This window comes from Sceloporus occidentalis, unplaced genomic scaffold (assembly GCF_023333645.1).
Source record: "Sceloporus occidentalis isolate IW3139 unplaced genomic scaffold, rSceOcc1.0.p SCAF_28, whole genome shotgun sequence".
Classification (NCBI taxonomy): domain Eukaryota; kingdom Metazoa; phylum Chordata; class Lepidosauria; order Squamata; family Phrynosomatidae; genus Sceloporus; species Sceloporus occidentalis.
This window is the reverse complement of record NW_028317008.1, coordinates 3885242-3903629: the sequence shown is the minus strand read 5'-3', so window position 1 is coordinate 3903629 and position 18388 is coordinate 3885242. Positions and strand designations below refer to the sequence as shown.

General features: G+C 35.8%; 1 protein-coding gene and 1 non-coding gene across 2 annotated transcripts; both read right to left on the bottom strand.

Moving 5' to 3' along the window:
• Positions 1 to 203: 203 nt before the first annotated feature.
• LOC149299677 (homeobox protein EMX1-like) lies at positions 204 to 12986 on the bottom strand. The gene is made up of 3 exons (XM_089486001.1): positions 12704 to 12986; positions 2129 to 2313; positions 204 to 371 (listed from the first exon to the last, which is right to left on the bottom strand). Exons 1-3 carry the CDS (start codon positions 12984 to 12986, stop codon positions 204 to 206), a joined length of 636 nt encoding a protein of 211 aa, XP_089342127.1.
• Positions 12987 to 16653: 3667 nt separating this feature from the next.
• TRNAT-AGU (transfer RNA threonine (anticodon AGU)) lies at positions 16654 to 16727 on the bottom strand. Its single transcript has one exon. It is a non-coding gene; the product is annotated as a tRNA-Thr (tRNA).
• Between the last annotated feature and the right edge of the window lie 1661 nt (positions 16728 to 18388).

Below are 18388 nucleotides of genomic sequence, written 5' to 3'. Positions count from 1 at the left end.
ACCTGGGCATGATTTTTGCAGGTCAGTTGAGAGGGACCAAATCCAAGAGGTGTTCTTTAAGTACAGTCACAGACACAGATTTGTCATGAACAAATCTGAAAAACAGTTACTCGCTCATTTTGTAAAGCAGAGTTTGTCTCTGCCAAAGACAAGTTTGCCGTTTCAAGCCACAATGCAGGGTGTGTTGTTCAACAGATACGCTCTTAGTCATCTGATGTGACATCAATGTCCTTTGGGCTGTCCTGACATGTTGCCATTCTCCATCGGTTGGCATGCTGGCTGCTTTTCCTCTTTTGTTGAGAGTCTGGGCACTCTTCTTCTAGTTTCTGGCGCTTGTGTTTAGTCCTCCGGTTTTGGAACCAAACTTTTACCTGTTTAATATGGAAAAGAAGTTGGATTAAAGGTTTAAAAGCAAAGCAAGTTCATTCACATAATATATGTTGTTCACAGAAAATATAAGAATAAAATGTATTTCTATGTTCTGGTGCAGACAGGCATAGGTATTGTCAGGTTTTGTAACATGCACCATGAGCTTCATAGGCTTTATCACTTAAAAAAAAAACCAAAAAAAAAACTGTGACAACCTAGAGCTCACAAAAATGTTTCATGTTGTTAATTTTATGTTTTCCCTATGAACATTTTTCTGGGCCAGGTAATTTGTTGGATCTGCTCCAATAACCGATGGATTGGAATGGGCTATGCATTAGCCTAATTTTTCCATTGAGTGATCATCCACAGGAATGCAACCAGCTGTGCATTCACTATAATTAAAGTAAAGAGGAATTGCCCTGCCCACAGGATGGGAGCTGTCCTAACCAATATCATCCAAAAGACAAATTAAAAGATTAATAGTAGATTACAAAAACTACATACCTTGAAAAAAATTTAATCTCGGCTGATGATGTCAATTGTCCCCCATATTACAAAGAAAAGCGCAATTGCTATTAAAATCAACAGCCCATCTGTCCTATAACCTTTAAGATTTTTTGGAAGTTCTGCGTTATTGCCGTATAAAGATTTACACAAAGTATTTGCAATTAAAAGTGTCAAGAATTCCGACTTCTGATACAAACAAAATAAAACCTCTGAATTATAAGATGTGAAAACATATTCAAAGCTAATTTATGTCCTGTTTTTGTTAGGCAGTTTATTTTATTTGCATTGCCCGCTAGAATAGCATCACTCTAAATAGGGAGATTGATTAACTGTATGTAATGGATCTGCCAGTAACGGAATGGATTCAGTCTCTTGGAGTGGATTATGCCCTCTCAATTTAAATGGGTATTACAAATAAATAAAACCAGTTTATACTTCACAGACTAGACTAATTTTGTGATTTTGATAAATGCACAAAGAAGTATAGATTGCAAAAATATTTGTATTATAAGCGAAAAACTAGGGGAAATCAAGCCCCTTGCTTCCCCCACACACTTCGCTAGAAGCATAGGCATCGCTACAGGGGGGCAGGAATTGCCCTAGATTATTCTTCCCCCCCCCCTTTTCCCCCTACCAAATTTGGAAAAAAATATGTGGTTATGGGCAGGTGTGTGTATGGGCAGTCGTGTGTAAGGGCAGTGTATGTATATATGTGTCTATGGGCAGGTGTGTGTGTGTTTGTAAGGGCAGTGCATGTGTTTATGGACAGGTATGTGTAAAGGCAGTGTGTAAAGGCAGTTGTGTGTAATGGCAGTGTATGTGTGTGTTTATGGGCAGGTGTTTGTAAAAGGCGGAACTTTTTAGTGGTATCTTATGTGTCTCCACTATATATGGTTTCAGAGTCGCAACTGACTAGTGTAAGCAGTTGAGCAGTCCACACAAGAATTAAAGATGTGTTTTTAATACTTTGGCAAGACAGGGCAAAGAATATGCATCTACAGGAGTTTAATCCCCGATATCAGACACTATATTTTATCTGTTGCTGGCTGGAGTTATATTTGTAAATACTCAATAAAATCTCTTTCAAATTGTTATCCTGAGTTTTTATTGAAGGGGTTGGGCATTATTTATTTAAATGTTGGGTTTATTCATGTGGTTTATAATCATGTCTAAGATATGGCAGTCAAGTATTTTGGGCTCATCATAAAAATAGTCATTAATTAATATGCAGATTTTGAGTAGATCGTCATACCTGAGTTTCTGTCAGACACAAACTGTTTGCAAGTTGTTTTCTTTCTGTTCCCACCACATAATGGTTCTTCTCAAAGGCTCCTTCAAGGCGGAGGAGTTGAGATGGAGAGAAAGCTGTTCTTATCCTTTTGGGTTTGCGGGAAAAGGGTCCTTGAAGTAAATAATTATCTGGAGTATTTTCCTCACCTGAAAAATGAAATGCACCAGTAAGTACACAAAAGAAGACTAAAGAAAAGGTGGTTTCACCAAAAGCCTTGATACTAAGTTTCAAATAAAAATTGGGCGAGTGATGCAGACTATGAACCAATTAAATAATTGTGCAGTCCTTTACATTACTGTACTACAAATCATAGCCAATATGTCCCTGTAATTGTCTGTAAAGTTCAGAGGTCTGTAGTGTGATAAGGAAAAATGTGAACTTTGAAAACAATAAGTCGCAATTGTGTCACTTTTTGTTATTGTATTTGAAATCCTAACAGCAAAAAGGGACAGAGATAAAAACTAGGAGAGGACTTAGAAACAGCATAACAGCATCTATTTACACATCTTGTGTTATGTCTCAAATCACTAACAGTAGTCATCAAATAGTCCTAATATTTGCCTTCATGAACTTAGATTTATTTCTTAATTGAGTCATCTTTTAGAAATCAAGGATTCCACATACACTGCATTAAGGGCTACATAATCAATGTAGTGATAAATATATAGGAGTTCGCTCCTTATCCAAGTAACCCCTGGATATGCTTACATGTATTTTAATTCTGAGCAGCACCAAACATTTGTGATTAAAAAAAAAACCCTCTGTATGTCTCGAGTATGCCTTATCTATTACAGGAGACATCTATGCCTTGCTTTCTAGTCAATGCCTTCAGCCTCTGGGTAGCAGTTTGCTGTGGGCCCTCTGGCGGTATTTAGGATAATGCACTCCGTTTTAAGATTTCATCATCACTGAAATGCTGATAAGGTCAAATAACAAACAATTGACAAGAAGGCAGAAGACATTAAAAAAAAAGCCTACGGCTGCCTTGCTTCTGAGCTTCAAAGCTTACCTTCCAGCTCTAGGAATTAAAGTTTACCATCAGAGATAAAATAATAATTGTACAGATAAAATTACACTACATTCCAGATATCATCTTTCTTGTTAGTTATGTTTTATTTATTATTATTTATTGATGTTTTGAAATGTTACAGCTCACTTTGAAACAGTTACTATTGCCACATCTAATATTGGTTGTCAATAGGCATGGTATTAAATTAGAACAACCTATTCTTATACTATTACGCTTAATTTACACACACAAAAAAAAAAAGACTGGCTGCTAATTTTTGGCACGGTCTCGAAGCTGTTCCATAAACGCTCTATATTTAGAAAAAAACGAATGTGTTAAAATAGGATGTTAAAGATGAGGACAAGGGTGAGTAAATGTATCCGTATCCACAGATTGCTATTTCAGATAACATCATGATTGATAACAAGGGCTTTAACCGAAACTATATGAAAAAAATTATGGTAAATATAAATACAAACACACCTACTTGCTTCACTCGGATTTTATTTTTCTGATAATTGTATTTACTAAAACAGTCCACTCTCTTTGTTCCACACAATTAGTGTTTTACAGGGCTGCAGATAATATATTTACAGCAGTCATTTTGATTTCAGTATTAATACTATTTCCAGAAAAGTAGCCTTCCAGCATGGTAAATCAGTCTTTGGAAAAACTCAAAGACAAATGACCCAAAATAAACATATTTTGGCAGGAAATAATGAACAATTAATTGTAAAAGTGGTCCCTGGCTTCATCTGGGAGGATGTCAGAAGTGCACTGGGCTTATAATTGGTTTGTCATCCAGCCAGCCATTCTTGAAGGAAGCACATTATGCCAGAAGCAGGAGACCAAAGGAATGAATCAGGACAGTCGTCCACAACTGAGTGACTCTCCTGAATTAGGACAGTATGTAAGTATGCTATTTCATAGCTTAAAAAACATATCATGGTTTGTTTCCTTTTAATATTTCTGAGCAGAATTGTCATGGCATTAACAAAGAATAGAAGTTCCAACACTTTGTCATCTTTGCATTACTCTCAGGTAGGTGAAAACACCTATAAGGTCAGAGAATATGCAATTCCGCACATAGCCACAGGGGGCATCTAAAATAGTACAGTTCCATGGAGCACCATGTGCATTCTAATTGGATCCTTTCTTTACTCTGTTAATTGGCTTTTTATCAACATAGTCCAGCCCACTCCTCACCCACTTTCATTCCTATTCTCTGGAAACCCTACCCACTTAAGATTGTCTTGGGCTAGCCCTGTCTCCCTGTCACCACACACCAAAGAGGAAGAGCTCTGAGTAGCCAACCCTGGAAAGTTTCCAGGTATAGTGGCTGTATAGAACACAGGTAATCTTTAGGTAGGCCTAAGAGTTTGTACACTTTGTCCATTAACCTTCATACCGTATTGGCTCGATTATAGGCAGCACCCTAAAGGTTTGGTGCTATCTTAAGGAAAAAAAAAATTTAAGAAAAAATACACATTAATGGAATGGTAAAACAGTACTTTACCTAATACACAGGAATACGTGTATTTTAATATTTTTGGTATCTATTATGCAGTTAGTCAGCATATGTTATATACAAACAGTCATATGTCCCCTGATATACCACTCAGCCCCCCCAGATATGCTTTATGCCCCCTAGAAATGCCAGTATGCCCCCACATATGCCACTCTGCCCCCCCAGGTATGCTTTATACCCCCTTGAAATGCCACTCTGCTCCCTTGATATGCAAACCACCCCCAGACTTACCAATGCACTCCCAGACTCCCTGGTGTCTAGCGGGGCCGGCCGGTGGCTTCTATGACGGAGACGCACCGGGGGAAGTGCCGACAGCGGAGGTTGTCTACGAGCGTTGCTGCAGCCATTAAACGTCTGCACTTAGACAACCTCTGCTGCCGGGACTTCCGCTGGGGCTTCTATGGTGGAGCACAAGAAGGTTATGTCATGCCGATGCTCTACCATAGAAGCCCCAGCGGAAGTGCTGGCAGCGGAGGTTGTGTACGCGTATCAAGCAGACGTGCACTGACTGCCGGAGAGTAGGATCCAGGGCACCTGCACCGCTGCAGGGGATCTAAAATAATATTTTATTAATATTTTAGTAATTATATAAATTACTGGGTTTTTTTTATAAAGGTAGGCATTGGCCTGGAGCACAGATAGCTTGGGGGTGCCTCTCATTGATCACCCTCTAACAACTGGTTTCCCCACATAGCATAATGCTTTTGAACAAAATATCTTCAAATGAATTGAAAAGCAAAAGACGCAAGCTACAGATAATTTAAATACATGAATTTCACATTTCATTTACAGCTTCCCTTTAAATAAGTCATAAGATAGTTAACATTTACTGAAGGCAGTCTCATTCAATAAGATCTAGAAGTAATTTAAAAAAATGCCTCCATAGGGGATACTGGTAAGTTTTCACAGTAAAAAGGCAGAAATGTGCAGACTCTGACATCATACTTCACAAAAAGTTTCCTGAAACACCAAAAAATGGGCAATTGTATATAAGATTTACATCAGTGGAAACCAAACTGCAGAAACATGATTGTTTCGGCAGGAATTTCTCAGAGGTAGGAGCATTGCTTTACGTCCATTTGCAGAAATGAGTTAATTTTGTTCACCCTGCTTTATTTAATAACAGGTTCCTCTGAAAATAATATAATGTAAATTTGATCGCTTTTATTTAAAAAAAGATCAGTAAATACATAGCACCCCCCAGAGGTATGAAAAAGAAGCTGAAATATGTATCTCATTTTTTCTTATAATGGTAATAGGTGTGGACATTATTGGGGAATATGCATGCATGGGCACTTTCTAAATGAGCTGACCCTGAGACCCTAAAATATTAACCATTTAATAACCCATCATGAAAATTATATGTAGTGACCAAATGTGTTAACCAAATGGCTATAATACCAGTCCTCTGAACCTGACATGTCATTATTTAAAGATACGCATAATTGAGTCACGGTCATTCAAGCTGGGATACTAATAATAACATACTGATTGCAAACCCACCATACAATAGCCAATAACATTACTACACTTATCATCAACGCTTTTTCATTGCAGGTTCTTGATTATATTCCATGTTTTGGTCTATGTTTAATTAAATTTTTTGTCATTTATAGTGCTGGAATCCCAGTTTACATACAGGTGACCAAACAAATTACTGGTACATTTTTTTATCATGTCAGGTTAAAGTTTTTATTATTTTATTGATATTTTTCAGGTACTACATGGAATATTCATGATAGAAAATGTTTTTTAAGGGTTCATTCAGTTCTAAAATCCCCAGGAACCCATATGTCGGAGAGGGTAGAGAACGGGAAAGGCCTTTGATCCTTTGCATCCTTATAGCAGCACCCATTACAACCCATCATTCCATCTATAAATCCATAATCCCAAAAATTAAAATGGGCTGGAGAAATAGCTCTCAATGGAGAAATTATTCCCACTGGCGTAAAAAACCATTCAGAAGGTACCAGTTGACGTTAAGGTGTGAGAGCTATATATTTATGTATTGGTTCAAGGAGGTGACGCAATCTGTAGCTATGACAGATACTGACATGTATTTGTCAGACAACAGTTAATTATAGGCCAAAACCTGAACAGTTTACCTGTTAACACTTCAATTAGTTTCTACACAAACCTGCCCCGCAAACCAGGGAGAGTACTATTTCAAGAGAATTAGTATGGGTGAGGTGACCTCAGGCCAAACAGAATCTCCATAGAGGTGGCCACTATGACACACGTTGGAGTTCAGCCATCAGAACGCTGGCTATCGGCACTTTAGTAGAAACGTGGGATAATTTTTCTTGGTGTCGCTTGTGGGTGATGTGTGTGTGATGTATATAGTTATAAGTGTGTCAGTGACACCATTTGAACCATTTATAGTGAGGACAATAAAGGTATGGAATTCACAAGGGAGGTGGTGTTATCCAATACATTAGATACCTTCAAAAGGGTTCTGGATATTTTCTTAGAGAGGCATGACATATAAATAGAATAACATTAATATTTTAGAGCTTCTTGATCCAATGAGAAATCCGATTGCCTCTTGGAGTCAAGCAGGGTTTTTCTTTCCCCTGATGGCAGAATTCGAAGTAGCTTAATTAGGGTTTTTTTGCCTTCTTTTGGATCAAGAATAGGAAGGTTAGGTAGAAGGGTTGAACTTGATGGACTTGATGGGTCTTTTTCAACCTTATGAACTATGTAACACTGATATAATGAACACTGGTGAAGCTACAGGTAGGTTGGGGGTATGTTAAAACCCCTCAGGGTTATAGTAAATTCTGCATCATTACTACCCATAATGCATCATGTGAACCAGCAATAAAAACCTGAGGCACAGGCTGTCATGAATACTCATTAAACAGAAAGAACACATTCTGCATGGACATGTGCCGCCTGAGTCATCCATATATGTTTTAACCCCTTATATGTCAGAGGACATTTCAATCATTGTGATAGCTGTGCCCTTCATGTGAAGTGATAAATGTCAAACTACATATGTATCACTTAATAAAACTTAACATGTATCACATTTTATGTTTCATTCAATGAAAATTTGGTTCAGAGCATGAATGAAAATCATAACTTATATGCCAATATAATGGGCCAATATACATGGTTGTAACTAATATTTAATATAAATGTTTATGAAGTTAATGGTGCATCGGGGTTGTAAACTGCTAAACAGTATGTATTCTGTAAAAAAAATTCCCTCTAACACAATGCCATGTGGAAATCCCGCAAGCATAAGAAAACTAGGGTTCTCTGGTAGAGACCATGCAGAATAATATAATTTACAAATTATGCATAGGTGGTCCACACAAACAATTCCAAGGTGAGGATACAACAAAATAAAAAAGGGAGAAAAAAAGAAAAAGGAACAAACAAATAAGTTAATTCAATAGAAATAATACATTAATCCTGGTACTCAAACTAAGGATATGAAGTTTGGCCAAAGAGGAGAAAAATGTATGCATATTTTAGCAAGAATTTAAAAAAAATGTGTTTCTGCAAAAAAACCAACCACAATGAACACTTTGCAGATGCCACCTGACTATATTCAATACCTGTAAAGTATATCAATGCTACACAGACCATTTAATTGATAGAACTGATGGAATGTTATAAGAATTGGTGGTCGTATAAGTTGTTTACTCTTTAATTTTATAATACATAAAATACACTTTTGCTTTGCATTACATAAAGAGAGAAACATGAAATTGTTATTCTGCAATACAATGAATGACTATGCTTCGTTTAAGATATTTTGATCATTTTGTTTTTTTCTAAATAAGGGTATTACATTAGTTTGGGTGACCAAGCTGTCAAATCTTTTTATAGTTAAGAACGGAAGCATTTCCAGCACTTTTCATATATCGTTATTCAAGCCTAATTTCCATCATTCGTGTTTAGGTTACCCTCACTAATTGTATTTTTCTTTCCAGCACAAGTGTGGCCTTCTTTTGAAATCATATTCATACTTGTAACACTACTTATCAGAATGAATATGTAAGACAATTCATCCAAAATCATACACCCTAATGGGAATAAAAAAGTGTTAATTTACTTGTCTTGAAGTTAGAAAAACGTTATATTCCTGGGATTTCTACCTATCCTTGGCACTGGCAGGCAAACATAAGAATGTGCGCATCACTATTTGCAAGTTGTGTAATTTTTTTTTTTGGTATGCTTGAATTGTAACCTTAATTGATATACATTTCTCAAAACAAACAGCCTATATGCTATTGCGGAGAGCCTTTTGACTTCTTTTCATATAGCCTTTATTCTACCCACCCTTTAGAATGTTGCTTAGGTTTTTTCCATAGGATAGGTGCAACTGCTACAAAAAATATATTCAGCAACATCCTCCAAGTACAGTTATTCCTAGATATTTATGCATTAGTGAAGACATAGGACCAAAATACTCCCTAACACACTACACCCTTTTTTTAAAATAGTTTAAAGTTCACAGGCAGCAAAGGGGCTTACTTAATTTGTTTTTATTTCATAAGTCCACTTTGATTTACACTTTTTATTTCCCACTTATTTAATTACATATAAATGTAACTTTTTTCTGTTAGCACTGTTGTTCAAAGGAGAATAGCGCAACATGACTTGAGATCATCTTGGAGTGTTTGTTCACCTCCAGAATCCCTATTACAAACTATAGGGATCCCCTTAAAATATGTATTATTATTATTATTATTATTATTATTATTATTATTATTATTATTACTATTCTTGCCTGGTGATCACACTGTGTGTCTGTGTAGACTCTTCAGGGCCTCTGTACATAAAGTACTTATCCTTATACTGCAGGAAAGGAACTCAGCCGTTAAGTCTTTTACAATGCAACAGTTCTTAGTGTGAGCATTGTCTTTACGGGGCTAAAAGATCAGTTTTGATGATTTTATAACTGGTATTTTGCTAGGTATTATGTTTTACCTCCTTGATCACATAATCACTGAATTGAGGAATTATAACATCCCATTTTTCTACCTCTTGAAAAACGTAACATCCCGACCACTTCTCCACCACAATGGTACAGAATGAAGTTGTAATTAGTACTTTCATTATAAATATTGTATGCTGCTACTTATTTAGAACTGAGAGACTGGGACAGTTGGTTACTCTTTCCTGATGAAACATCATTCAAGTTCACAGACCTGTTTCAGAGTTCATTTGTGTGATATGCTAAAGAAATGTATGCAGAAAAGAAATGGATTAACATGTGTCATGTAAAAGAAGAATCACTACGCAAGACTTACAAAAGAAATAAAATAGTATAGTCTTTATCCATTGACTTTAACCTTTTGATATGTACAGTATATCTATGTATAATATATATAAATAAAAATAACAAATAGCCCTGCACCCCTACCTAAACATAAATAAGGTGACAAATACCAGATTCCTAGTTCAAAAAACATGGTGCCCAGTGCTTGGCTAATAGCAAAGTAACAATAATCTAAAAGTAGTAAAGCCAGCACTCACGCTCTTCAATAATGCTTCATTTTTATTTGCAAGACGCCAAGATGTCAACGTTTCAGTCCACCACTTGGACTGAAACGTTGACATCTTGGCGTCTTGCAAATAAAAATGAAGCATTATTGAAGAGCGTGAGTGCTGGCTTCACTACTTTTAGATTATATGTATATATATATACACACACGCACATGCATACATTTCCTCAAGATTGTAAACTTGCGAGCAGGGATCTCTCCAACTAATGCATCCGTTTATCTTAGTCAATTCTAGTCTCGTCATATCCCTTGAATATATGTATTGTAAGAAGTGCTGCGTAAATTGTTGGCGTCATGTAAATAAAAGATAATAATAATACCTAAATGCCATTATTAGATTGCATAAAAATAAAAATGTATGGTATGGTAATGACAATAATGCCTTAGAAAATAAAAAGTACACATACATTTTAGCATACACAAATAAATTGTACAGTGTTTTTAGATTTGTTTTCCTCAGTGATATGTATTGTCTTACTTATTGTCTTGGTGCTGATTTTATTTTTTTCTTTCCACCATTCCACTATCTTGTATTTATGATAAATTTGCTTATTTGGAAAACAATTATAAAATTTGAGATGCACGATCAAATGTATTTGTGATTACACATTGAAAGTGAAATACTGGTCGTTAAGGTATCCAGACTTCAAGGTGGCTATCTGGATGTAGAAGGACTGGCATACAGTGATTGTGTGTCTTTAGAAAAAAGCGAAAAAGAAAAAATGAGAAAGCAGGGAAGAGCCGAGTCCATAATGTAATGTTATAAAATTCACCAATTTTTCCACAATTGCACAACTCTATGACCTTAGGTTTTCAATTTCTTGACACATACAAAGTTTAATTAGTTTAATTTTGAACCTTTATATTAATAATATTTTGTTATTTTTATTAGTATGTGTATATATATAAATTGTTTTCTAAAATAAACATGAAAACCAAATGAACAAGACGTTTACAAAATTCAAGACTTTATCTAGATAAAAGTTTTTGCAAATGTTATGTTTCGCTTTGCAATCTATTTAAAACTATGTAAAGATAGAGCATAGTACTTTCACTGCTTGATGCCAATTAGTAGCCTAATTTGATTTAGTAATTGCTGTCGGAGGCTAAACTATGCTAGGTAGGCAATTATTGCTGTAGAACCCCTGTCCTTTGGAAATATGTTTCACCTCTGTCTATAATATCTGCTGATGTGCATTGGTTTTGTTTTATTAGTAACATTTGGGTGGGGGGGTAACTAGAAGAAATGTTGGAAACCATGCTGTATGTATAAGAACATTATAACAAATGTCTTAATGATTGCAATATTCTGTGTTTTTGGACACCTGTCTACAAATAAACAATTATTCAGTTGTCTAATTGTGTATTGCATTTTGCAAAAAAAATAAATTCATTATGATGATGATGATTATTATTATTAATTATCCTTAATGTCTATAACTCTACATAAATTGATACTTTTAGAAAAATGTTAGCAAATGTTTCCAAATAAAATATATAATTCTTTTTCAAATACATTAAATGCCTAAGTCCCAAATAAATTAAAATACTTTTTAATTTTTTTTTACTAAAAAGCAAATATATTCTGAAAGGCAGCAAATTGATAGCTCATAAAGATATTAGATTATATGGCAGGTAATGAATAATGCAAATGTGTGATTTCTTCTTTTTATGTCTCTGTAGATTCTTCCAATTGTTAAACTGCAGTAGACCAGTACCTGTCTCTTGAGACCCATTACAGGATAGCACCCTTAGTGGGGGCAACACTGGGTGTGAAATGGAGTTAATAAGAGAGGGCAAGCAGCCTTTTTCTGTTCCTGGGAGATTGAGCACCCACACAAAACCCTCTCTTAAAACAGATTATTTCACAATCTCTGATGAGCTAAAACAAAACACTTCCAACCAGTCTCACACTTAATAATTCATATACATGCTTATTGTTCAGGAATACTAATCGTATACACCTAATACAGAGTGCCTGTTGAAATAGCCCATTTCCATGTATATATATATATATATATATATATATATATATATATATATATATATACACACATTTATGTTTATATTAATTTGTAATGAAATGCAGCGCAGAGGAAATATATCCTGTATTAGCTGTCAGAAAAGCATAAATCACTAAATCCTCAGTATTATTATTTTTGAGCAGTTAATCTCCCCTAATTCGTTTGCGTCTATCATGTGAAGGAGAGGTGTATAAAGGCATATGTTGCTGTTGGTTTATGTATTTACAGATGTTAATTTATTGTTGCTATTACCGTATTAGCCGTATTATTATTTGTTAATAAACCTATTCCTCTCCTATTCCTCTCCCACACACATATATATAAACACACACACATATATATATATATATATTATACGAAATACGAAGGAAGGAAAGAAAGAAAAGAAAGATCCCTGCTGCAGATAGATAGACTTTGGAATAATATGTGACAGATCACGGTACGGCCACTCACCCGGCAGTCGGTGCCGTAAGATCCAGGGGCAGAAGCTGAGCGGGTCCCGGTGCAGGATCCGGTGCTGTGGGATGCCCAGGCCGTGCCCAAACGGAGAGGCAACCTGTTCCGGGAACACTAAGTCTGGGGCCCCGAGTAGGCGGATCCCCGGGCGAAGGTGTGAAGGGGTCAGTCCGGGTTCTGGGTACTTCAGGGCAGTGGGTCTGAGGGGTTCCTCGGGACTCCTGTCCGGACCCACCAAGGCCTCGATGGAGAAACCCTTCCGAACCGGGGGTAAAAACATGGTGCTGCCCTGGGGCAGATCACAGCAAGAGCGGCACTAGCATTAACCTACAAACAGAACGCTGGCTGGCAATCGGTGCAACTTGAATAAATCCACGAGGATACGTCTCCAGCTGTGCGGAAGTCCTGATCGCTGTATTTGCTCTGTCCAGAGGTAGTTAGCGTTTATTCAGAATGGTTCCTAGAATGTCAAAGGCTTGGCAGTCACAAAGTAGAGGAAGCAGCTTTCCTCTTAGATGATATGCATTTCAGTGAGAGGTCATTGTGATTTGCCCATGCTTGGGGCAGTTCTCGGTCCACTGATCAGTCTCTCTCCCAGTGGCAGTGGGCAGTTTCTGGGTAACTGATTTGATACAGTGGGCTGTGGAACTCGTAACTAACATATACAGTATCTGCCTGTCGGTTTACTGCTCTTTCTCTAATGCAACAGACTATTTCCAAAGTCGGCTTTCGCACTGATCCGGTAGATATATTATTACTCGGTCGCGGTACTGCACAATGTGGCTCTTGCAGCACTTCAAAGAGAGCAGGTCAGTGGCCCGGGGTGGCTGAGGGTGCTCAGGCAGGGCTGGGAGTTTCCTTGGACTCGGGTGCAATACCTGGGCGGGCAGGTCTTGTGCTTACAAGCCCCTCCTACGAGCACGCCCACCGATCCTATGATACACCAATAGGACTAGCTGTGGGAGGTGCCGGCATTGGGAACCGGTTCACAGGACATCTGTCACACGCTGAGAAGGCAGTAGCGATCTACCTGCGGGACCGGCACAAATGGGGCCACTTACCTGCTAATGACTACCATGTGACAGCCACTACAGGCACAATCATGAGCTTCAACGCTGTGGGCAAGGGCTCAAATGATGGGCAGTTTTGAAATCTTCTAGGTTACTCTAAGGTGCGTTCATTGCAGTTACTCAGCCCCGAGGGCGATGGCTTTTTTGCATATGTGCTCCGGGTACTTGATTATCCACTAAACCGACATGCACTGCAAACAACGGGCACATCCTGACACCGTGTACAACACTGATGTGAAAATCTCCGAATACAACTATTACAATCGGCATATAAATCCCAAGACTCCATTCTACACTCTAACAAAAGATTCCTCTACCTACACATGTACATATATATGTAGGCGTCGGGGCCGATGTATGGGAGTGTATAGTCAACGTTATATTTTTTTATATTATATATGTATATATATACCGGTATATATATATATTCATACATATATATATATATGTCCTAGCAGTTCTACGATTAATTATTCCAAAATACGAAGGAAAGAAGAAAGGAAAGGAAGGAAGACATGAAACCCCTTATGTACTAACGTTTACGTATTAACGTATTGCACTTTAAATGTCCCGAGGATTTCCCACTGTGAACAGATTAATAAAATAAACAGCAGGACAATCAGCTGGGATTTAGAATCTCCCGGACACTTACGGGACATGGCTATTTAATTAAAGACCGACCAAACTGGTAAAATAGCGATTGCCCCACTTTAACCATTTTGCGCCAGGACTGCTGCTTCTATATAACTCCAGTAAAGTGGCGATCTGCGTGTTTATATAGTTAATAATAGAAGCTCTGTCACACATCCCTATTGCCACAGCTTATTCACAAGAACTGCATTATTCATTAGTTATAAACGCACGTAAAACAATAATTATTCGTTTTGCTATTAACACTGTTATAATTACATATAATTAACCAGAAGGAGAAAGAAAATCACAACAGCCACTAACAGAGAGGCGTTTGTTCTAATAATTTCTTTAATTGCTCCTTTATTTGTTTCCAATAGAACGAGTATAATCAGAACAGGTTATATTGCTTATTCGTTTCTTTATTGCCATTTTCTAGGATTATAGTTTGATGAGTGTGGTTATGCTTAGATCATATATATGTATATACGGTATATATATATATATATATATATAGAGAGAGAGAGAGAGAGAGAAATATATATATAGATATGCATATATATATATATATATATAGTCTATATATATATAACTATACAGAGATATTTTTTATATATATATTCTATACATACATATATGTATATATATTATATATATATTAAATATAGAGAGAAATATTATATATATATATATATATATATATATATATATATATATATATATATATATATATATATATATATATATATATATATATAAAACACTTTCAAAAAGATGGTCAGCACTCCAGGTCTTTAAATAGACAGTTTCATTTTATTCAAAGTCAAGTCGACGTTTCAGTCATTACTGACTTTCATCAGGACAACATACATATATGTATATATATTATATATATATATTAAATATAGAGAGAAATATTATATATATATATATATATATATATATATATATATATATACATATCCATCTATCTAAATATATTCTACATAGGTATATATATATATATGGAGAGAGGGAGGGATTATAATTATATATATATATATAATTAATGTGACATCAACATACAACTATCATTAACACTTTACCTGCTAGATATGACTGTGTTAATAGCCTTGAAACTGCAGAAGCAATTCTCTGCACGACTTGACCTGACGTTGAATACAATGTCAACTCATCATGTTCGCTACCTATGTTTCTTGTGTTAAATACTGTGGAATAAACTTAACATGTAAACGAATCGTCCTAATCTTTTTTCTTTCTTTAAAACTTGTAATATTACTATTAATAAATAATAAATCTACGGCAGAAAAAAACAGTATTATATAAAGGCTATAAATTGTGCTACGGAAAAACACACGCATATTCTGTGTTTAAAATAAAAATTAAATTAAATGAAATCACGAGTTTATTGCACAAACGTTATTTTACCACTGTATCTTTTGTCAATATTATTACAATTAACAAGTGTACCAGTTATTCAGTGAATGACGTAATGATGCAAAACAATATACAAACTATCCAGTATAGTAAGAAAGGCAAAATCTCATTTTAGAATACTTCTGTATTTTTCTGTTGTAATAAATGAAGTCACCCTCCTTAAAACATACACATCCTTGGAATACCATACTCGACATTTATACATGGTTTTATGTATGACCCTGTAAATGTGAAATTCTGGGTATTCATACTTAAAATATTTCAAGGATAATATCTATATGATATGAAGGAATTCACCGTGTACACTAGGAAGTATAATTTATCAGTGGTATTTAAATGTAATTAAAGAAATTCTAAAAATGTAATTCAAATGCTATCTATTAATTCAAATTAACTAAACACAATAAAGTGCAATATGCATACATATTATACATAAGAATAAAAACTGTTAGTGGTATACCACATAGCTAAAATCTACTTTAAAACAATAATATCATTGAAAAAAGTGAGATCATATTGGGATTTGTTTTTATTTATTATTATTCTTAATAATAATAATAATTATTATTATTATTATTATTATAACTCTATGAGATCTGAGTCCCTGCGCTTCTGGAGAGTGACTGGTTGTAGCGATACCCGACTATTACAAAACATGGAGGAAAAAAAGTATAACCAAAAAATGAGTGTAAGCTCTGCTGGCAAAAAAAAGTGTTGCTTCTATAGCAACTAGACAATGACACTGCACATCCCGATGTGTTTTATTAATTAATTCATCGTTTTCAGAGATTACATAATAAAAAGCTAGGTAGGCACTGCTGAGATTCGAACTCAGGATCTCCTGTTTACTAGACAGGCGCTTTAACCAACTAAGCCACAGCGCCGTACATTCCGCTCAGGACTGACACACGCTAACGGGGTTGGGTAGCTCTTCTAAATTAGAACCTAACGGAGACTTTTATATACGTGATTCGGACGCAAACGTTAAAAAGCAGTCCTATCATCAACCTAAGCAGTGGTTTTTCCTTGCTGATTGGGCCATTACCAGGATGCTAAAAGCACTTTTTTTTTTAACACTGCGTCACATTCCCTTTCTTTACACCTTTTTTTTTTTTTTTTTTTTTTTTTAGCAATGTGTCAATATTACAGAGCAACTGGGTGATCCAAAATGTACTTTCAACTTAAAAGATATAACTCTGCTGATATATTTGGTCAATAATCGTTTTATAGAGAGGCACAGCCAATAACTGTGTCACTGCTGTGCACCTACACAGGCGTTTTTATGCCTGACTGAAATCTATTCCACATCCCGCCATTTTATGTGGCTGTAAACGAGTAATTGCATGAGGATTCTCCTCACACGCATACAGAAGCAGTCATGTCACACCAACCATAAACATATTATTATCTATGCAAAGTTGGAATATATTACATTAGATATATGACACTATATCAAACACAAAGGAGTTTATTCAATAAGGGAGAGTTATGGCTTTAACTCCCTAACCTTACTATCCATTATGGAGGGCCAGCACTTACAAGTTTTAGCAGCAAAAAGGCTGGACTGGCCATGGCTGATGCACTAAGAAACCTCACTGTTTTTTTGCTATACATTATACAGGGCCATATCACTTAAGGGCATTGTCTCTTCATAATGTAAATTGAAATAAAAAAGCTAGAACACGGCTTTAGTAAATAAACTCCACAGTGTTTAACCTTTTTTTTTGTAATGTGTTATCAATACTTGAATGGTGTATCAAGATTTTCATATTTATAAGGAGGTAATTTAACCCATGATATCTGTAACTAGGATTATATATATATATATATATGTGTGTGTACAGTATATGGCATCATCTCCCTATATCAGCATCTCTGCTATCTCCTCCACACTGTGCATATAGGCCTACAAGCTGGCTACTGCCATGATATAAGAGGTTATTGCACTACATTATTTCAATGTTATTTAATATGATATCACATATGTGTAAAATAAAATCAGCCAGATGTCCACAAATCTTTAATTAGGAGCATTAAAATCTAGGGTCTGTCCCTGTCTATGAAAAAAGATGGTCAATAGGAGGTGGGCTTCTTGGCTTGTGAAGCAATAAGGTGGAATACAAAAGCAATTCCAGTCTTTTGTAATTCCCAAATCCATCTTTGATTAAAGCATGTTCAACAGAAGGAACACAATAGAAAAGGGAAACTGTCTCTTCCCCTTTCATTAAGAGCTCTGGTGGAGAATAGGGATTGTTCATGGGCTAACAGCTTCAGGTCAACAGCCAAGCAGCAGGTGCTAACAGGGCACATAGGTCTCTTTATCTTCATTCAGGAAATAGACAAATTAGGGCGTTACCCTGGGGCATCACTAAGTCACTATAACAGTGGTATAGTTAGAACAATTTGTTCTATAGCATTTTATCACAACCTTTTAGTTTTTAACTTTTTTAGTATATGCCTATTAATTTGAGAATGAGAACATGATAGTGAGCCAATGCTTGTATTATTCATTATAGGGTAAATGCAAAGAACATTTGTGGCACAC